At 38.0% G+C, this 23785-nt stretch overlaps 1 protein-coding gene and 1 long non-coding RNA gene across 6 annotated transcripts in view; one reads left to right on the forward strand and one right to left on the reverse strand.

The window, feature by feature from the left end:
• LOC309656371 overlaps positions 1–23785 on the forward strand; it is a 214753-nt gene that overhangs the window by 55708 nt on the left and 135260 nt on the right. The window lies entirely within an intron of this gene.
• The window catches only part of CHRNA5 (cholinergic receptor nicotinic alpha 5 subunit), a 51392-nt gene that overhangs the window by 518 nt on the left and 27089 nt on the right, over positions 1–23785 (reverse strand). Inside the window, exons 2-6 of one of the 5 annotated variants that reach the window (XM_082452664.1) lie at positions 10890–11041; positions 6113–6157; positions 4657–4766; positions 2720–3013; positions 2228–2364 (exon numbers count right to left, since the gene is read on the reverse strand). In XM_082452664.1, coding sequence (XP_082308790.1) covers position 2364; positions 2720–3013; positions 4657–4766; positions 6113–6157; positions 10890–11041 — 602 coding nt within the window. In that variant the 3' untranslated portion in view covers positions 2228–2363. Of the gene's footprint in view, positions 1–1161; positions 3014–4656; positions 4767–6112; positions 6158–10889; positions 11042–23785 lie in introns of those variants that run through there. The other 4 variants (XM_082452665.1, XM_082452663.1, XM_082452662.1 and 1 more) reach the window with 4 other exon arrangements.

Below are 23785 nucleotides of genomic sequence, written 5' to 3' on the forward strand. Positions count from 1 at the left end.
TTCCCTCCCTGTTTTCGCAGCGCAAGCAGGGAGCTGGCTCAGCAGGTGTGAGTGACCTCAAGGAAAGGGCAGGCTGAGACCAGGCCCCGAGCGCCAGAGGCTCCCTCCCACCAGGCCACTTCCTTGACCACGAGTTTCCCTAGCCCCTGTTCTCTATGAAGCACCGGGTCTTCTACAGGAACTGTGCCCCAAGTTTCAGAATAATGCAGAATTTAGAGGATTATAAACACCCTACTGCTTCTCTACTTATAAGTTTTTCCCCTGAAAATAAACCCCATTTACTGGCTCTCTTGGAAGGAGCCCAGATCCTTTTGCACAACACTTTGCAGACATTCATTAAATCCCATCTCAATCCATATCATTATCTAATATCTGTATTTTTAAATTTTTATTTATTTATTTTTGGCTGTGTTGTGTCTTCGTTGCTGTGCACGGGCTTTCTCTAATTGCGGCGAGTGGGGGCTACTCTTTGTTGTGGTGCGTGGGCTTCTCATTGTGGTGGCTTCTCTTGTTGTGGAGCATGGGCTCTAGGCACGCGGGCTTCAGTAGTTGCAGCACATGGTCTCAGTAGTTGTGGCTCGTGGGCTCTAGAGCACAGGCTCAGTAGTTGTGGCGCACGGGCTTAGCTGCTCCGCGGCATGTGGGATCTTCCTGGACCAGGGCTCGAACCTGTGTCCCCTGCATTGGCAGGCGGATTCTTAACCACTGCGCCACCAGGGAAGCCCCTAATATCTGTATTTTTTAAGACTCCATTGATAGCTTCACCTTATAAACTAATTATACTTACACCAAATAGAAACTTTATGATCCACAAGCATTAAAAGTTTATTAGATTAAAACAACATTGTAAATCAACTATACTTAAATAAAAATTTTTAAAAAGTTTATTAGAAACATATGTCAAATGTCCCTTTGGGAGGAGGGCTGTTATTTTACCGGATTCATTCCACCTGCTTACCATGCCTGCTAGAAATTTTTCCATTTAAAAAAGCTTTAGAGATTAGAATTCATATACATTTTTTATTCTAGGTACTATTTTATTATTTTTTGATTATATTATATTAGTTTCAGGTGTACAACATAGTGATTCTAAATTTTTATAGATTATACTCCATTTAAGTTATTATAAAATATTGGCTATATTCCCTGATTATACTCCATTTAAGTTATTATAAAATATTGGCTATATTCCCTGTGCTGTACAATATATCTTGATAGCTTTTTTATATATAGTGTTTGTACCTCTTAGTCCCCTGCCCCTACCTTTCCCCCCTCTTTCCTTTCACCACTGGTAACCACTAGTTTGTTCTCTATATCTGTGAGAGAATTCATATAATTTTAATGCGACTATTCAAAGTAAATTCAATTATGAAAATAGTACTATAGTCATAGCTTTAAAAATATTATACAATAGAAATAAATAGTGACAAGACTGAAATATTACATGTTTTGAAAGAAAACTCCAGTTCAATATGATCACATTAATAAGATGTATTCATAGTTCAGTTCTTGCATTTTAAATATTAACCTTAAATAAGGAGCCAGTGAGTTATTTTTCTATAATAAAGTTTTGAGCAAATTTTTGTTTTTAAGCAAATTAAGCATATTATTAAGTACTACACTAAGCTTCACTTGTACACGTTGATGTATAATATATAACACCTGAGAATACCTTACTGCTTTTGATTTCGCTAACATTCTTATAAGTGAACAACAAGAAGATTTATTCTAGAAAAATATCTTGGCTGTATTTATAAAGGCTCCATTAGACTCATTCTTTAAAAAATGAAATCACTTTCGATAAACTATAATGCAGTTGTGCCTGCAGATTACTATAGAATCCAGAAACAAAGTTACTGAAGATCAAATTAAAACAGTTAATCATGTCAGAGCCAAAAACCAAACGGCAGGATTACTATGCCTTAGAATAACAGAACAGTCAGCATAACACAAAGTGTTTTCAAAAGTCATCCAAGATGCTGATGGGGGAAAAGGAGACATGAGATTTGTGTACATGCCACATTTTGCAGATGTTTTAACTGAAATGTTAGTAAAGATCTTTTACAGAACAGGGTGTCAACATCTCTGGCCCTCAGTCTACGCTTAGTCTTAAGGGTCATGCTGTTTGCCCGACTTAGAATCAAAACAGATCTGCATTTGTAAATATACGCGGTCACAGACCTCACGGACATCATTCTCCTTCATGACGTGTCTTGTGATGTAGCGAATGGAATCAAGTGCAGCTTCCAGTGTGTTTCTAGAAGATTTTGGTCCGTGGCTGCTCTCAGTTTCCTCCTTCTGACTGAAGCACCTATCTACATGACTTCGCATGCAAAGCAGTGTCGGAAGCTTCTGAAGAAATATCTTGCGGACCCACGGAGCCATAGCGTTATGTGTTGAGGAAGAACGGTGATGGATGTTGATAGCAAAGACAGTGACCATGATGGATAGTGTCACAAAAATCATGGTAAACACCAGGTACTCTCCAATCAGAGGTATGACTTTGGAGGATGAGGGTATGATCTCTTCAATAACAAGAAGGAAGACAGTCAGAGACACAAGTACTGAAGTGCAGAGACAAATCTTTTCACCTTCATTTGAAGGAAGATAGAAGACAAGTATGGTTAAAAACGAGAGCCCAATACAGGGTATAATAAGGAACAGGGTATAAAAGAGAGGCAGACGCTTAATTACAAATGAGTAAGTGATGTAAGGATACCAGCAACAGCTGTCGGTTCTGTTTCCTTTGCTTCCTGTTGCGCTCACAATTTCCCATTCTCCATTATCAAAAAAATCTCTCTTGTCAACATCTTGGTCCTCCAAAATTATATCAACCTGTGATCCATCGTAAGTCCAAGAACCAAATTTCATGGAACAGTTTTGGAGATCAAATGGGAAAAATGTGACATCAATGGTACAGGAACTTTTGTAGTTTGCCGGTGGAGTCCAGGTAACAGTGCCGTCATACCTGACGACAGTTTTCGTACTGGCCCCTTCAAAACGTCCATCTGCACTGAAATACACACATGCACAGTAACAATGCAGAGATTAAACAACCCGGGCCTGCGTTTTACAAGCCTAATATGAAAGAAAACCTATACCATAGCATGAAATACTTTTAAAATTATTACACTTGAGATATACCTGCTCCATGTAGGGGACTCTAGTTTAAGGACACTGCCCTTAAATATCTAACTCTATTGAAACGAAACCCCTATTTCCATATCTACTCCAGGACTGACAGATCTATATTCACAGAATCCTGAGATTCAAGTGGTTGAAATGATTTCACTTTGATTACACACAAAATGTAATTAGGCTATTTATAACAATGGATGTGCACAGAGCCAGAACCTGAATCCACATTCCTAGATGCCCCCCTCTCCCCTCAGTGCTCTTCTCCCTCCATGAAAGATACTGGACGCTTCCTACACTGACAGGGAAAGAACAATAGCCCCAAGCTGGGCACAGCCCTGGAAAACAGCCGTCCCTCTCCAACTCTGCCATCATGTGAACTCACGCACTGCAGAAGTCTAGCAGGAAACATCACCACCAACGTGAGCTATCTTCGAAATACTGTTCTCTATTTTAAAATTCATGTGACTTTTGCACACTCCTATGTAATATATCCATGTTAAATATAAAAATGTTTGCAATGACTTAGAGTAAAATGATGCTCCAGGAAGCTGCATCATGCTTTGTTCACTCCTTCCATGTTGAGAAGCATGGAGGTAAAGGTTTGAAAAGTGAAAGATATTTTTTGCTTAGCATTTGCTCTGTCCTCATGTCAATGCCTTCTTGCAAACAAGACAAAGTGCATTAGGATAAGCACAAATTCCCAGAAACGTCCTGGAGTGGTTGGTCCTAGAAAAAAATGAAACTGGCATCCAGAAGTATCCTCTCCCCTAAGTTAAAAACCATCCTCAAAACAAACTTAGGTAGAATACCTATAAATATGAGTTAATAATTAATCCAACATTCCTCGTGGGAAAATTATTATACAGTATTTAAAGCAAAATTAGAAGGATGCACATTTAAACATAAAGTATGACCTTAACTATTGTTAACCATTACCAAAAAATCTGGAAGGCAGTCTGCCAAATATGTAGTCTAGAAAATAAGAGTGTAAATGGGGATGTCAGGCTACTCCCCACACACCACGTGTGAGCTGTGTGATCCTGGACAAGTGTAACTATCTTTGGCCCCCATTTTCTCATCTGTCAAATAGATGTGATCGTACCTAGGTCATAAGGTTATCTTGAGAACTGAATGAATAAAGATAAGGCACTGAGCACAATGCCAGGCACAGAGTAAGTCCACCATACGTGTAAGTTTATAACAGTGGTTGCCACCAAGTGATGGGATAACGGGACTGATTATATTCCCCCCAACTTCCTTATACCTTTTTGGACTTCCCAAACGTTTTACAAATTTTTGAAATCCAAGAACACTTTTATGATCAGAAAACAATGTACCAAAAAAGGGAGAGGATCCACAGAACCTATTTGTAGGTTCATGAAATGAGAGAACACAAGACTAAGTCCTGTGACTTCATAGCTAAACAATTTTCAAAAGGAAGAAAAAATTACTAGTGCCTAATAGTAATACAATTGTTTTCTTTTGAAAACAGAAAATAGTATTCTGGATATAACTTACTTATCAAACAAAACAATGTCTGGAGTCCAGAGAGAGTCTGAAGGGACTCGTATAACTTTTATTCCACTGTAGTCATCAGGGTTCCATCTCAATTTTACATCTATCCATTCCTTTAAAACAAAGAAACCTGACTCAATTTCAATACAATTAACAGTCAAAAACAGTGAAAACTATACTCTTTGCCAAATCCAGACATTTTAGACACGAAGTCACCTCTACTCCCAATAAAGAAAACTCACCTCCACGTCCTTCTTATGGGCACTGGATGATATAGCCCTGTCCCCTCATGTGGTGGCTCTAGCCATGGTCCTCAGGAGACACAGGCGAGGACCAGAGCTGGGTACGTTCATGGATCTGCTTAACACCTCTTCTCCCACCAGCTGACCATGCCCAAGAGTGGCAGCCATGGGCACCTAAGGTCCAGGTTCAAGGGAAACATTCTCTTTTCTAGCTGTCTTGTCAATGACTGGCTGGACTGGTCCATGCAAAGAGCACTTGGATTTATTACACATTCCACATAGTTAAACACCTTGTCCCACCTCCACACAGTAACAATTCTGTGATCACATCAAGACTTGCACCCCAAGGAAAGCACACATGTCTTTCAGGAATTTGGGGTTAGGAAACTGGCAGTAGGTATTAAAAATCAGGAATAATAAAGAACAAACAAAGGGAAGCACTCAACAGCAGTTGGGGACGTCTGGCCCAGAAAGAAAAGAAGTCCTTTATATAAGAGGGACTATGAACATAAAAATAAATCATTACATTCTTGCCTGTTCCCATCTCACTTAGAATAAAAGCCAAAATCCTACAGTGGCCTAGAAGCCACTACTCATAACCTATGCTAGGAACACCCATCGGCCTCCTGTTGCTTCACTGACCTCATCTCCTACACCTGTCCCATGGCCACTCACCTCCAGCCAGCTGGCTTCTTTGCTGCTCCCTGAACACGCCAGGCACCCTCCAGCCTCAGGACCTTTGCACGTTTGTGTCCCTCTGCCTGGAACAGTCCTCCCCTAGATACTCACATAGCTTGCTTCTCCCCCTCTTTCAAGTCTTTGTGCAAATATTACCTTCTCAGTGGTACTTCTCCTGCCCATCCTATTTAAAAGTACAGTCCCCAACACTCCCTATCCACTTTCCCAGTGTATTTTTCTCCAAGCTTATCAGCTTGAAAGGTACTATACAACTTCCTATTTATTTCCCCCATTGGAATGAAGTTCCTTGAGGGCCTAGACTTTTGTCTGTTTTGTTCACTGCTGTTTCCCCAGTGCCCAGAACAGTGCCTGGCATAGAGTGGGCACTCAAATAATATTAACTGAATGAATACAAGACTCCATCTACCTCATCCTTCTGCCTCCTGCCAATCCACCAAGACCAGATACTCATGCTACAAACCCTGTAATAACAGTGGCACCAGTCAACAGTTGGGTGGCCCTTTGAATTTTATACATACCTGCTTCAACCAGACATTGGTTGTCATTAACTGATTTTTCTCATCCTATGAAATAAAAATTTAAATAAGGCTGATTATTTCAATTACAGAAACAATAATTCTTTAAATAAGAATTTTCTCAGTTTTATATAAACACTCCTCTCTATATAGCACCTACGTTCTGTTCATCAATCCGGTTCTCTAGAAAAGCAGGATCTTTTTTCCAGCCTAATTTCACATTATTCCTTCTAACATACTCTGTATTTCAGATAAGCTGCCCGAAAGGACACCACTGGCATTTTTAGATTTAATATTAATAGTCTCAGCTACTACATTTCCTCAAATCTAAGATGCAGTCTAAGAATCACAACATTATTTTATGTACTTAGCACTAAGAAAGAAAAAGGCTGATAATGAATTGTAAGTTGTCATTAATTATAAGACGTCTTGACTTCAGAAGTGCTAAAATGTGCATCTTACAATCGGTGAGATACAATGTGTGCATTCTTGAGGGACTATAATTTGTTATTTGCTTCTGCTGAGGCACATATTTGAATCTCTCCATGGAGCTGTACGTAGAAAAAAATATGGAGGTCAGAGCCTTGAATGGCAACTTCATAAAGCTTTTACATCCTACTTTTCTAGAGAACCAGGGGTCCTTGCTACTTACACCTTCCTGCTGTCTTACCTTCACTTACGCCAGTCTTTCACTGAATTTTCAAGGCCTAATTAAAGTGATAACTCTTTCATTAAGTTTTACTGAAATATCATGGAGCCAACTGAACCAGTAAAAGATCATCGTGATCATCAACCACAAACAGACCTTGTGTAGGATACAATGCTCAGAGCACACAGACACAAGGAAGCACGAGGCAATCCCTACACTTGGGTAGAGAGGATGGGATACAAATAGTTTAGGTGACTGGAGTGTTTCCATTCCCTATCCCATCCGAACAACAGGTGAATGACCTAGGGGAAAGGAGGAGGCCAGAAGGAAGCACATCCCTAGGTACAAAGACAGCTGTTAGGTCCCTACGTGGAAAGAATGGGTCCTAGGAAATACAGCATGGCCATCCCTCTTACACTGTGTCTTCCAAAGAGCAATTTTCCTTGATTAAAACACTAGAGCTGGAAAGGACCTAGAGATTTTATCTACTGTAATCCCTTCATTTTGCAAATATGAAAACTGGCCCAGTGAGGCAACTTGCTTAAAATCACACCACCAATTAGTGGTAAAACCGATTCTAGAACTCAAAACTCCTAAATTTAAACGCTACGCCACCAGCTCTACTGTCCACCCCAAAGTCACACACCATCCAGAATAACTGCTGAGCCCTGTATTAGAATATGCCTTTCAGACAAAAGTTCTAACCAGAGGCATTAAAAATTAGGAAAGTTCTGGTAAACATATTACCTGTGATGCTGCATGGCAGTAGGTCGTCTTTGAGAATCTAATGAAAATTATAGACCTTTTCACCAGAAAAATGTGAACACACATAGATTTTGCTCTGTGAGCTAGGACCTAGTCCATACTTAGTATCTTTAATAGTAACATAGATAAAAGAAAAACCCATAAGTTCACAACTGGCCCCAAAGATGTGGGTTAGCCATTGCCTTAGGGTATACAGCCTCTTTTAACCACAAGTATCTCTTCAGCATCTATCACGTGTTCAACACAGTGGAGGATGCAACAAAAACCAAACTGAGGGACTTCCCTGGTGGCACAGTGGTTAAGAACCCACCTACCAATGCAGGGGACACAGGTTCGAGCCCTGGTCCGGGAAGATCCCACATGCCGCAGAGCAACTAAGCCCGTGCGCCACAACTACTGAGCCTGCACTTTAGAGCCCGTGAGCCACAACTACTGAAGCCTGCGCTCCGCAACAAGAGAAGCCACTACAATGAGAAGCCCGCGCACCACAATGAAGAGTAGCCCCCGCTCGCTGCAACTAGAAAAAGCCTGCGTGCAGCAACAAAGACCCAACGCAGCCAAAAATAAATAAATAAATAAATAGATTAATTAAAAAAAAAAAAAAACCCAAACTGAGTGAAGACAAATGTAGGATGACACTCAGGAGGAAACCACAGATAAAGAAATGTTAACTACTCATAAGCATACCAGAAAAGTTTTAGGGGTAATAGGGTTTTTTTTTAACCTGACCATAAAAATAAAATCAAAACAAACAAGCCAACACTGATATTTTAAAAAGACAGAGCGAGAACACATAGGAAATAAGATAGGAATCTGATGAAACTTCAAGGAAGAGCCACTAAACATGATCACAAGGTTACGGGGCAAAGACCTTAGCGATTAAAAGGAACATAAACCCACTGAGAAGCAATTCAGTGAAGTTTCTATCAATGTCCAGGGCCCTTGACCCTCATCTTCCTTGACTCCAGTCCTCCTCCCCTCTCATTGTCACTGACCGTGTATTTTCTGGGCCCTTCTCTCAAGAAGCAACCCTTCCTCAACGTCTCTGCTTGGCTAACCCTTGCTTCTACCACTTTCTATGAATGTTCTTCAAGGATCAGGCTCCTGCTCTCTCTGCTTTATAACTGCATCAATTCAAAGTTTTCAACAATCACCCCCAGGCCAGCAATTCCAAACTGACATCCTCAGCCTGACCTCTCACCTCGGAGCCAGTCTTGACCTTCCAAGGGCCTCAGTGAACATTTTCTTTTGAATGTACCATAATGACCTCATACCAAAAGCAAACCCATCGTCTTCTCTGCCCTGCCCCCATAACAACCAATTTTCTCTTTCAAATTGGTTACCCTTCTAACCTCCTAGGCTTCAAAATAAGATGCCTCCCTCCATATTCAGTGGTCGAGTCCTGTTCCTTCTTATATTTGGTCTAACTTGCCTCTCAAGCTTCTAATCTTTCACTCTTTGAAGCCACGTATTTAACTATCTTATGGATCCTCTTAAAGTACTGCTTTTACCATGTCTGTTACCCATCAGATCTCTCATTCACTCAGCATTTACTATGTGCCAGACACCATGCTAGGCTCTGGGACAGACACAAGGACTAAAGCTCACTCTGCTTTGAGGCGGCCCTGCCAGCACATGAGTGCCAGTCAGTGTAACTGGAACAGAAGAGAGACTGTCTTAGGAAGTTTGGATTTCAGAGTCTGACAGATGAATTTGGCCTTGAAGGATAAATGGCTTGTGCTGAGAAGGAAAGTTCTCCAAACAGAAGCAATGGCAGGAGCAAAGGCACAGTGGCACACAGGCATCACTCCTCACCTCCTCTACCATCCAGTCAGACCATCGATCTAAACAGCCGAACAATAAGGCTCAGTATCGCTTATGTACCTGTGATTATACTGTTCCTTGTTATTAAAGTTCTTCCCTCTCTGCATGCCAGATCCTACACTTAGCACAAGGCCAGCTCAAGTGCCACTTCTTCTACCTAGGCTTCTTTGATAATCTCAATCATCAAGATCTGAAATCCCAGATCTCTGAGACATCACGATTTAGTACTGCAGCATTCTACACTTACTCCATTTACATGCTAACAGTCCCAGCTAGAAAGAAGTTGAAAGCAAGCCCTACTAACTTACTTCCTACTTCCCTATGTTTAATTTATACTTAAAATCTTCCTGTATTGCCTAGCAAAGGATCAAGCACAGAGTCCATATTCACTGATCTTGCTGGAAGCAATTAGGTTACATTTATCAGTCAACAGACTTCAAAAATGTATATCCTTTGATTCATCACCTTTCTTAAGGAAAGCAGAAATTCAAACATTTATGTACAAATATTCATCATTGTCCTTTATAATAGGAAAAATTGGGAACAAGCTTCTGCCAACAAAAGGAGAATGTTTAAATAAATTATAAATGAAATATAGCCATTAAAAATTACATTTGAAGATTATGTAATAACATAAGAAAATGTTCATCATGTAATAACAGGGGAAAAAGCAGTAATCAAAATTATATCTAAAATAATATTTCAATTTTGTAACATATTCACAAAGAAAAAACTGGCAAGAAACACAACAAAATGTTACCAATGGTCATTTCTGGGTGGTAGAATTACAGTCAAGCTTTATTTTATTTTCTTATTTGTATTTTTTTGAACTTTCTAAACTCTTTCCAAAAATCATGCATTGCTTCTCTAATCAGAAAATAAAGGCACACCTATAAATGTTATCTATATCCATACATACATACATACACACACACATACTTGACTATTCTGGGAACACAACAGGGAAACAATTATTGATTGACATGATCAGAAAAAGAAGAAACTAGTTTAAAAATTAGCGTGAACCTTTTAGTTTAAAATAGAAATAATCTCTTGACAATAAGAACAAGTTATGATGGGGAATTTACTACCTGGTAAATGTCACATGGAAAAACCTAAGAAATGTTTTAAGTGTGATACTGAGGCAATGATCTGTTGAGATCCCTTTTCAGTCCTAAAAATCTACAACTCTAACTCTTGGGTTTTTTCTTTTAAAATTTTTGACCTTTTGGTCATATTTTTTAACACATTTAAGAAGCAACTTCCATATAAAAGGTTTAATATCTTTGAATTTATTAAAAAACAGACCTATTTTAATTACCAAATGAGATAAAATGATTTCTAAACTATATAAGATTATATAAACATACAGTATTCCTATGTCTGTGGTGTAATAATTGTTTTTCCCTGGTGAGTTCCTGGAGGAAAAGCACTATGTTCATTCACCTTTGTAATCTTTGCAGCCGAGCACGGTGCCTGGGCACACAATATGCTCTCCATAGACCTGTGTGAAATTGAATATGGAATGATATGCACACCTACCACATCCACTAATTGAGATATTGCAAGGCCAAACTTTATTTTTATTTTGTCATTCAGGTGTTCCACTGGACGAACCCATCTCTCGTAGTCTTGAAATAAATCCTTAAACAAACTATCTTCATGTTTGGCAACAAAGGATGGTTCAGCTAATCCTGTATAACAAATTTTTAAAAGTTAGTGGATTGGCTTCTCTCCCACCAAATACCTCTACTTTAAAAAAGTTTGGCATTACTAATGAACCAAAGTATTATTTAGGCTATTGTCAAAGGAGATTTTAAAATGAAGGAGATTTTAAAATGTTTGTGATCAATAAGGGACACTCTGGTTCAGATATACTTCTTAGTTAAATCAGATTATTCACATGGAAATATGCTGAATTCCGTAAGAAGCACTCAGTACTTAATACATAGTAATTTAAAATCTAAGTAACAAAAGCTTTTAAATTACCAGGGCTAGGGGGGTTGCTTGTCATAAAATTCCAAACCTAGAAAACAGATATATTAAAGTTTATTGATCAACTATAAATATAAAATAAACATGCTTTAATTTACATGCTTTTAATATACAAATATATAAATATTGAACAAATTATTCAGATTTGTCATACCTTTGTTTGCTATACATTTGTATACAATTACCTTAGGGCCTAAGACTAAAAAAGAAAAAGATAAAATTTAAAAAGTTTTAGATGCCATAAGCCAAAGACTGGTTAGATTTACGGATCACAGTTATGTTTACACTTCTAATAAGCTTAAGTAAGCCTCTTTAAAGAAATGAGTTTTCAGTGTTTTATGGACACTGGAGTCTCTATTAAGGAAATGTGGAATGTGTGAAATTCAAGGATGACATTTACTCAAGACTCATGATTTTACAAAGAAAAAACATTTATTTAAAACAAAATGTCACTGGCTTATTTATCATAAAGTATATACATAGGGATTTAGAGTAGCTAGTGTTGGCCTTTCTCTAACCTAAAAGAAATGATTTAACAGAAAATTAGCACTTTCACAAAATCTTCTCTTTTTGTTGTGATAGACCATGTTTTCTATTTGGAGCTATTAAAAAGTATCTGGTTACTCTAGCTAGAGGAAACCCATTCCCTGATTTTCTTTCACTGCTTATTTCTTCATTAATAGAGCAGCTTATTTCTCAGAGTTTATGTCTTGCTTCCCTGGGCAATTTAAGATATTTGATTTAATCTATAAATATCATAGAGTTTGCGCCATGCCTCTGTAAAAGCCTCCTTATGCTGAAATGTGCAGCACTGGAGATATTTCAATTCAATTAGAATATTATACACTAGAGAAGCATTCTTTTTAATGTTCAAAAGCTGTTAATTTCAGAGGTTCAAGTTAAAATAGCATTATTGAACCATTTCTCCTATTCTGATCCTATTTTAAAATGGAAACAACAAAAGTTTAAGGTTGTTTAAAAGACAGAGATAACAAAATGTTTTTTTAACAGAATCTAAGGCAACTTTGCCTTAGGAAAAAAAATACTAACTTGAATTGCCACCTCAAATTTTGTTTGAAAGAAAGTAGATAGGGTATAAATAAATAAAATGATAAATTTATCCTAACATTCTACTTAATGAGAACGCTTAAGATACTGCCTTGTGAATACCTTCTTAGTACATCCAATATTAGAAATACCGTTTTCTTAGCACAACTTTACAGAAAAGCCAGGTGCAAAGGTCAGTGGCATTTTAGCACAAAACCTTAATGGTGCACTCAAATTCTACTTAGAGGTCATGTTTCTTTAGCTGGTTCTAAATGTTTTAAGTTTATACTGCTCATAAACCTCAAAATATTAAAAGGGAGATGATCCAATACATTCCCTCACTTCACAAATGAGGATATATGACCAGAAAGGCCAGTGCTACAGAGCTCATCAGTGGCAGAGCTCTGAAGGCCTCCCCTCTACCTTTTGCTCTTTCCACCCTAAAATCTTCCACCTTGTGACAATTTTCTAAAAGAGCTTAATATCACATGCCAAGACCTCAAGCCCACACCAGTGTTTGTTCATTCATTCATTCAACAAATATTTAACAGAATGTGCCTTGTATCAGGCACCATGCCAAATGCTGGAAATACACTGGTAATCAAAGACAGCATCCACATTTACAGCCCAGTAGTAAGGACTGGCTCCGAAAATGTGATACTGTATATAAACTAAATTCTATAGAAACTGAATCAAACTAAAAAATTATTTTTTAAAAGTTGTTGTGAGGACTTCTCTGGTGGTGCAGTGGTTAAGAATCCGCCTGACAATTCAGGGGACAAAGGTTCAGGCCCTGGTCCAAGAAGATCCCACATGCCATGGAGCAACTAAGCCTGTGTGCCACAACTACTGAGCCTGCACTCTAGAGTCCACTCTAGAGCCCACAACTACTGAGCTCGCGTGCCACAACTACTGAAGCGCACATGCTTGGAGCCCGTGCTCCGCGACAAGAGAAGCCACTACAATAAGAAGCCTGCACACCACAAGGAAGAGTAGCCCCTGCTCGCCGCAACTAGAGAAAGCCCACACACAGCAGTGAAGACCCAATGCAGCCAAAAATAAATAAATTTATATATATAAAAAAAAGTTGTGAATAGTTAACGTGTGCTCATCCTACTCAAAATAAATACTTTAAATCAATCACTTTCAACCTAGGTTCCTTGGAATCCAGGGGAATTTATACTATACTGTTCTCATTTATATCATACTGTTCTGCATTATTTTTCAATTATGTCACATAAGTCTTGGGTCACCAAAGAAACCAATGTCCTGGAACGTACGAATCATTTCTTTAGTTTGGCATTCCTAAAGTATAATACTTAGTATTGATCACAGTAGTTACTTAAGAGTACTTTTTCTTCCCTCACTACTTAAAGAGGGAAGCAGGGGAGACTGGTTCAAGATGGCGGAGTAGAAGGACGTGCTCTCACTCCCTCCTGCGAGAGCACCGGAATCACAACTAACTGCTGAACAATAATCAACAGGAAGACAGAACTCACCAAAAAAGATACCCCACGTCCAAAGACAAAGGAGAAGCCACAACGAGACGGTAGGAGGGGTGCAATCACAATAAAATCAAATCCCATAACTGCTGGGTGGGTGACTCACAAAATAGAGAACACTTACACCACAGAAGTCCACCCACTGGAGTGAAGGTTCTGAGCCACATGTCAGGCTTCCCAACCTGGAGGTCCAGCAATGGGAGGAGGAATTCCTAGAGAATCAGACTTTGAAGGCTAGCAGGATTTGATTGCAGGACTTCAAGAGGACAGGGGGAAACAGAGACTCCACTCTTGGAGGGCACACACAAAGCAGTGTGCACATCGGGACCCAGGGGAAGGAGCAGTGACCCCATAGGACACTGAACCAGACCTACCTGCTGGTGTTAGAGGGTCTCCCGCAGGGGTGGGGGGTAGCTGTGGCTCACCGTGAAGACAAGGACACTGGCAGCAGAAGTTCTGGGAAGTACTCCTTGGCGTGAGCCCTCCCAGAGTCTGCCATTAGCCCCACCAAAGAGCCTGGGTAGGCTCCAGTGTTGGGTCGCCTCAGGCCAAACAACCAACAGGGAGGGAACCCAGCCCCACCCATCAGCAGACAAGCAGATTAAAGTTTTACTGAGCTCTGCCCACCAGAGCAACAGCCAGCTCTACCCACCACCAGTCCCTCCCATCAGAAAATTTGCACAAGCCTCTTAGATAGCTTCATCCACCAGAGGGCAGACAGCAAAAGCAAAAACAACTACAATCCTGCAGACTGTGGAAAAAAAACCACATTCACAGAAAAATAGACAAGATGAAAACGCAGACGGCCATGTACCAGATTAAGGAACAAGACAAAACCCCAGAAAAACAACTAAATGAAGTGGAGATAGGCAACCTTCCAGAAAAAGAATTCAGAATAATGATAGTGAAGATGATCCAGGACCTGGGAAATAGAATGGAGGCAAAGATCGAGAAGATGCAAGAAATGTTTAACAAAGACCTAGAAGAATTAAAGAACAAACAAACAGAGATGAACAATACAATAACTGAAATGAAAACTACACTAGAAGGAATCAATAGCAGAATAACTGAGGCAGAAAAATGGATAAGTGAACTGGAAGACAGAATGCTGGAATTCACTGCTGTGGAAAAGAATAAAGAAAAAAGAATGAAAAGAAATGAGGACAGCCTAAGAGACCTCTGGGACAACATTAAACGCAACAACATTCGCATTATAGTGATCCCAGAAGGAGAAGAGAGAGAGAAAGGACCCGAGAAAATATTTGAAGAGATTAAAGTCGAAAATTTCCCTAACATGGGGAAGGAAATAGCCACCCAAGTCCAGGAAGTGCAGAGAGTCCCATACAGGATAAACCCAAGGAGAAACACGCCGAGACACATAGTAATCAAATTGGCAAAAGTTACAGACAAAGAAAAATTACTGAAAGCAGCAAGGGAAAAACGACAAATAACACACAAGGGAACTCCCATAAGGTTAACAGCTGATTTCTCAGCAGAAACTCTACAAGCCAGAAGGAAGTGGCATGGTATACTTAAAGTGATGAAAGGGAAGAAACTACAACCAAGATTACTCTACCTGGCAAGGATCTCATTCAGATTCGATGCACAAATCAAAAGCTTTACAGACAAGCAAAAGCTAAGAGAATTCAGCACCACCAAAAGCTAAGAGAATTCAGCACCACCAAAGCTCTACAACAAATGCTAAAGGAACTTCTCTAAGTGGGAAACAAAAGAGAAGAAAAGGAACTACAAAAACAAACCCAGAACAATTAAGAAAATGGTAATAGGAACATACATATCGATAATTACCTTTAAAGTGAATGGATTAAATGCTCCAACCAAAAGACACAGGCTTGCTGAATGGATACAAAAACAACACCCATATATATGTTCTCTACAAGAGACCCACTTCAGACCTAGGGACACATACAGACTGAAAATGGAGGGATGGAAAAAGATATTCCGTGCAAATGGAAATCAAAAGAAAGCTGGAGTAGCAATACTCATATCAGATAAAATAGACTTTAAAATAAAGAATGTTACAAGAGACAAGGAAGGACACTACATAATGATCAAGGGATCACTCCAAGAAGAAGATATAACAATTATAAATATATATGCACCCAACATAGGAACACCTCAATACATAAGGCAACTGCTAACAGCTATAAAAGAGAAAATCGACAGTAACACAATAATAGTGGGGGACTTTAACACCTCACTTACACCAATGGACAGATCATCCAAACAGAAAATAAATAAGGAAACACAAGCTTTAAATGACACAATAGACCAGATAGATTTAATTGATATTTATAGGACATTCCATCCAAAAACAGCAGATTACACTTTCTTCTCAAGTGCGCGTTGAACATTCTCCAGGATAGATCTCATCTTGGGTCACAAATCAAGCCTTAGTGAATTTAAGAAAATTGAAATCATATCAAGCAACTTTTCTGACCACAATGCTATGAGATTAGAAATCAATTACAGGGAAAAAAACGTAAAAAACACAAACACATGGAGGCTACACATTACGTTACTAAATAACCAAGAGATCACTGAAGAAATCAAAGAGGAAATCAAAAAATACCTAGAGACAAATGACAATGAAAACAGGACAATCCAAAACCTATGGGATGCAGCAAAAGCAGTTCTAAGAGGGAAGTTTATAGCAGTACAATCTTACCTCAAGAAACAACAAACATCTCAAATAAACCATCTAACCTTACACCTAAAGGAACTACAGAAAGAAGAACAAACAAAACCCAAAGTTAGTAGAAGGAAAGAAACCATAAAGATCAGAGCAGAAATAAATGAAATAGAAACAAAGAAAACAATAGCAAAGATCAATAAAACTAAAAGCTGGTTCTTTGAGAAGATAAACAAAATTGATAAACCATTAGCCAGACTCATCAAGAAAAAGAGGGAGAGGACTCAAATCAATAAAATTAGAAATGAAAAAGGAGAAGTTACAACAGACACCACAGAAATACAAAGCATCCTAAGAGACTACTACAAGCAACTCTATGCAAATAAAATGGACAACTGGAAGAAATGGACAAATCCTTAGAAAGGTATAACGTTCCAAGACTGAACCAGAAAGAAATAGAAAATATGAACAGACCAATCACAAGTAACGAAATTGAAACTGTGATTAAAAATCTTCCAACAAACAAAAGTCCAGGACCAGATGGCTTCACAGGTGAATTCTATCAAATATTTAGAGAAGAGCTAACACCCATCCTTCTCAAACTCTTCCAAAAAATTGCAGAGGAAGGAACACTCCCAAACTCATTCTATGAGGCCACCATCACCCTGATACCAAAACCAAAAAAAGATACTACAAAAAAAGAAAATTACAGACCAATATCACTGATGAATATAGATGCAAAAATCCTCAAAAAAATACTAGCAAACAGAATTCAACAACATATTAAAAGGTTCATATACCATGATCAAGTGGGATTTATCCCAGGGATGTAAGGATTCTTCAGTATATGCAAATCAATCAATGTGATACACCATATTAACAAATTGAAGAATAAAAACCATACGATCATCTCAAAAGATGCAGAAAATGCTTTTGACAAAATTCAACACCCATTTATGATAAAAACTCTCCAGAAAGTGGGCATAGCGGGAACCTACCTCAACATAATAAAGGCCATATATGGCAAACCCACAGCAAACATCATTCTCAATGGTGAAAAACTGAAAGCATTTCCTCTAAGATCAGGAAGAAGACAAGGATGTCCACTCTCACCACTATTATTCAACATAGTTTTGGAAGTCCTAGTCATGGCAATCAGAGAAGAATAAGAAATAAAAGGAATACAAATTGGAAAAGAAGAAGTAAAACTGTCACTGTTTGCAGATGACATGATACTATACATAGAGAATCCTAAAGATGCCACCGGAAAACTACTAGAGCTAATCAATGAATTTGGTAAAGTTGCAAGATACAAAATCAATGCACAGAAATCCTCTTGCATTCCTATACACTAATGATGAAAAATCTGAAAGAGAAATTAAGGAAACACTCCCATTTACCACTGCAACAAAAAGAATAAAATACCTAGGAATAAACCTACCTAGGGAGACAAAAGACCTGTATGCAGAAAACTATAAGACACTGATGAAAGAAATTAAAGATGATACAAACAGATAGACAGATATACCATGTTCTTGGATTGGAAGAATCAATAATGTGAAAATGACTATACTACCCAAAGCAATCTACAGAGTCAATGCAATCCCTATCAAACTACCAGTGGCATTTTTCACAGAACTAGAACAAAAAATTTCACAATTTGTATGGAAACACAAAAGATCCCGAATAGCCAAAGCAATCTTGAGAAAGAAAAATGGAGCTGGAGGAATCAGGCTCCTGGACTTCAGACTATACTACAAAGCTACAGTAATCAAGACAATATGGTACTGGCACAAAAACAGAAATATAGATCAATAGAACAGGATAGAAAGCCCAGAGATAAACCCACGCACCCATGGTCAACTAATCTATGACAAAGGAGGCAAGGATATACAATGGAGAAAAGAAAGTCTCTTCAATAAGTGGTGCTGGGAAAACTGGACAGCTACATGTAAAAGAATGAAATTAGAACACTCCCTAACACCATACACAAAAATAAACTCAAAATGGATTAGAGACCTAAATGTAAGACCGGACACTATAAAACTCTTAGAGGAAAACATAGGAAGAACACTCTTTGACATAAATGACAGCAAGATCTTTTTTGATCCACCTCCTAGAGTAATGGAAATAAAAACAAAAATAAACAAGTGGGATCTAATGAAACTTAAAAGCTTTTGCACAGCAAAGGGAACTACAAACAAGATGAAAAGACAACCCTCAGAATGGGAGAAAATATTTGCAAACGAATCAACGGACAAAGGATTAATCTCCAAAATATATAAACAGCTCATGCAGCTCCATATTAAAAAAACAAACAACCCAATCCAAAAATGGGCAGAAGACCTAAATAGACATTTCTCCAAAGAAGACATACAGATGGCCAAGAAGCACATGAAAAGCTGCTCAACATCACTAATTATTAGAGAAATGCAAATCAAAACTACAATGAGGTATCATCTCACACCAGTTAGAATGGGCATCATCAGAAAATCTACAAACAACAAATGCTGGAGAGGGTGTGGAGAAAAGGGAACCCTCTTTCACTGTTGGTGGGAATGTAAATTCATACAGCCACTATGGAGAAGAGTATGGAGGTTCCTTAAAAAACTAAAAATAGAATTAACATATGACCCAGCAATCCCACTACTGGGCATATACCCAGAGAAAACCATAATTCAAAAAGACACATGCACCCCAATGTTCATTGCAGCACTATTTACAATAGCCAGGACATGGAAGTAACCTAAATGCCCATCAACAGATGAACGGTTAAAGAAGAGGTGGTACATATATACAATGGAATATTACTCAGCCATAAAAAGGAACGAAATTGAGTCATTTGTAGAGCCGTGGATGGATCTAGAGACTGTCATACAGAGTGAAGTAAGTCAGAAAGAGAAAAACAAATATTGTATATTAACACATGTATGTGGAATCTAGAAAAATGGTACAGATGAACTAGTTTGCAGGGCAGAAATTGAGACACAGATGTAGCGAACAAACGTATGGACACCAAGGGGGGAAAGTGGTGGGGTTGGGTGGTGGTGTGATGAATTGGGAGATTGGGATTGACATATATACACTAATATGTATAAAATGGATAACTAATAAGAACCTGCTGTATAAATAAATAAATAAAACTAAATTAAAAATAAAAAAGAGGGAACCAGGAGAAAGTTTTTGCAAATCATACATCTGACAAGGGACTTGTATAATAAAAGCCCCAACAACCTAATCAACCCAATTTAAAAGTAGGTAAGTTATCTAAAAGAAGAAAGACCAACAAGTACATCAAAAGATGTTCAAAACCTTTAGCCATCAGGAATATGCAAATCAAAACCATGATATACCACATCATACCCACTAAGATGGCTATAATAGATAACAGATAATAACGAGTGTTGGTAAAAATATGGAGAAATTGGGACCCTCATACACTGCTAGTGGGGATGTAAAATGGTACTGTTGCTTTTGAGAACAGTCTGGCAGTTCCTAAAAAGTTAAAGGGTGACCATAGACCTAGCAATTCCACTCCTAGGTATATACTCACGAGAAATGAAAACTGACGTCCATACAAAAACTTGTATATGAATGTTCATAGCAGCATTATTCATAATAGCCAAAAAGTAGAAACAACGTAAATGCCCAGCAAATGATAAATGGATAAAACATAGTATTTCTAATGGAATATTATTTGGACATAAAAATGAATGAATTACTGATGCATGCTAGAACCTAGATGAACCTTGAAAACATTATGCTAATAAAAGAAGCCAGTCACAAAAGACCACGTATTATATGATTCCATTTACATGAAATATCCAGAATAGGCAAATCTACAGAAACAGAAAGCAGATTTTTTATTGCCTAGAGAGAGGGTGCTTTGGGGGGGATATGAAAATGTTCTAAAATCAACTGTGGTGATGGCTGCATCTGAATATAGTAAAATCCACTGAATTATACACTTTAAATAGATGAATTATATGGTATGTGAATTGTATCTCAATAAAGCTGTTATTAAAAGAGAACCTCTTTATGACTAATGACTGAGAAATAGATGTACAAATATAATAGTAAATCAGAATTGAGAAAATATAACAAACAGTATAGGTATAACCTTCAGAAAACCTATTTGAACAATTACCCCATAAGTTTTCTTAATAAACATAAAACTTAATGTGCAATGCCACTGCATTTATTTTCCTTATTTCTTTTTGATGTTTTATAACTTTCCCAGGAATAGCCTATTTTTTAAAAATTAAGACTTTGTTCCTCCCAACAAACAAAAGTCCAGGACAAAACAAGCACTTCACTGGTGAATTCTACCAAACATTTAAAGAAGAATTAATACCAGTCCTTCTCAAACGCTTCCAAAAAATAGGAAGGAACACTTCCAAACTCATTTTACAAGGCAAACACTACCCTGATACCAAAATCAGACATGGATACCACAAGAAAATAACAGACTAATATCCCTGATGAACATAGATGCAAAAATCCTCAACAAGATATTAGCAAACCAAATTTAACAATACATTTAAACAATCATACACTATGGTCAAGTGGGATTTATTCAAGGGATGCAAGGATGATTCAATAACCAGAAGTCAATCAGTGTGATACACATTAACAAAATGAAGGATAAAAATCACATGGTTGACACAGATGGAGAGAACAAACGTATGGACACCAAGAGGGGAAAGCAGGGTGTTGGGGGGTGCTGGTGGGATGAACTGGGAGATTGGGATTGACATATATACACTAATATGTATAAAATAGATAACTAATAAGAACCTGCTGAATAAAAAAGTCAAATTAAATTAAATTCACAAAAATCATATGGTCGGGCTTCCCTGGTGGCACAGTGGTTGAGAGTCTGCTTGCCAATGCAGGGGACACGGGTTTGAGCCCAGGTCTGGGAAGATCCCACATGCTGTGGAGCAACAAAGCCCGTGAGCCACAACTACTGAGCCTGCGCGTCTGGAGCCTGTGCTCTGCAACAAGAGAGGCCGCGACAGTGAGAGGCCTGCGCACCGCGATGAAGAGTGGCCCCCGCTCGCCACAACTAGAGAAAGCCCGCGCACAGAAATGGACACCCAACACAGCCAAAAATAAATAAATAAATAAATAAATAAATTTTAAAAAAAGAATCAGATTTATATTTTAAAAAATCATATGGTCATCTCAATAGATGCAGAAAAGCATTTGACAAAATTTGGCATCCATTTGTGATTAAAAACTCTCAACAAAGCAGATATAGAGGGTACATACCTCAACATAATAAAGGCCATATACAACAAGTCCATAGCTAACATCATACTCAATGTTGAAAAGCTGAACGCTTTTCTTCTAAGATCAGGAACAAGACAAGGATGCCCATTCTCACCACTTTTATTCAACATAGTATTGGAAATCCTAGCAAGAGCAATTAAGCAAGAAAAAGAGATAAAAGGCATCCAAATAGCAGAGAAAGAAGTAAAACTGTCACTGTTTGCAGATGACATGATATTATACAGAGAGAAAACCCTAAAGACTCCATCAAATAACTTTTAGAATAAAGGAATTCAGTTTAAAGTTGCAGGATACAAAATGAATATACAAAAATCTGTTGCTTTTGTATACACTAATAACAAACTATCAGAAAGAGAAGTTAAGAAAACAATCCCATTTGCAGTTGCATCAAAAAGAAAAAGATACCTAGGAATAAATTTAACCAAGGAGGTGACAAACCTGTAGAATGAAAGCTGTAAGACATTGATGAAAGAAATTGAAGAAGACACAAATAAAGGGAGAGATATACTATGCTCATGGATTAGAAGAGTTAGTATTGTTAAAATGTCCACACTGCCCAAAGCAATGTACAGATTCAATACAATCTCTATCAAAATTCCAATGGCATTTTTCACAGAAATAGAATACACAATCCTAAAATTTGTATGGAAACACCAAAGACTCCAAATAGCCAAAACAATCTTGAGAAAGAACAAAGCTGATGGGATCACAGTCCCTGGTTTCAAACTACATTACAAAGCTATAACAATCAAAACAGTATGGTATTGTCATACAAACAGACACATAGATCAATGGAACAGACTAGAGATCCCACAAATAAACCTACACATATATGGTCAACTGATTTATGATAAAGGAGCCAAGAATATACAATGGGTTATAAAATGAATAAGTCACAGGGATGTAATATGCTGCACAGGGAACATAGTCAATACCTTTATATGGTGTGTAATCTATAAAAATATTGAATCAGTACATTGTACACCTGAAACTAATATAATATTGTAAGTCAACTATACTTCAATTTTAAAAATGTATATAGATAGATAGATATACACAATGGGGAAAGGACAGCCTCTTCAATAAATGGTCCTGGGGAAACTGGACAGACACATGCAAAAGAAAGAAACTGGACCACTGTCTTACACCATACACAAAAATTAACGCAAAATGGATTAAAGACTTGAACATAAGACCTGAAACCATAAAACTAGAGGAAAACATAGTCAGTAAGCTCCTTGACATTGGTCTTGGTGATAATTCTTTGGATTTGACACCAAGAGCAAAGCCAACAAAAGCGAAAATAAACAAGTGGAACTCCATCAAACTAAAAAGCTTCTACAAAGCAAAGAAAACTACCAACAAAATGAAAAGGCAACCTACAGAATGGGAGAAATTATTTGCAAATCATACACCTGAGAAGGGGTTAATATCCAAAATATATAAAGAACACATACAATTCAATGGCAAAAAAAACCCCCAAACAATCCAATTAAAAAATGGGCAGAGGATCTGAATAGACACTTTTACAAAGAAGACATACAGCTGGCCAACAAGTACATGAAAATGTACTGAGAAGCACTGGTGAGGATGTAGAGAAAAGGGAACCCTTGTGCACTATTGGTGGGAATGTAAATCAGTGCAGCCACTATGGAAAACAGTATGGAGGTTCCTCAAAAAATCAAAAATATAACTATCATATGATAAAGCAATTCTACTTCAGGGGCTTTACCCAAGGAAAACAAAAACACTAACTCAAAAAGATATATGTAACCCATGTTCATTGCAGCATTACTTACAATAGCCAAGATATGGAAACAACCTCAGTGTCCACCAATGGATGAATAAAGAAAATGTGATACACACACACACACACACACACACACACACACACACACACACACAATGGAATGTTATTCAACCATCAAAAAGAAGGAAATCCTGCC

This window comes from Balaenoptera physalus, assembly GCF_965194825.1.
Source record: "Balaenoptera physalus genome assembly, chromosome: 2".
NCBI classification, from domain to species: Eukaryota; Metazoa; Chordata; class Mammalia; order Artiodactyla; family Balaenopteridae; genus Balaenoptera; species Balaenoptera physalus.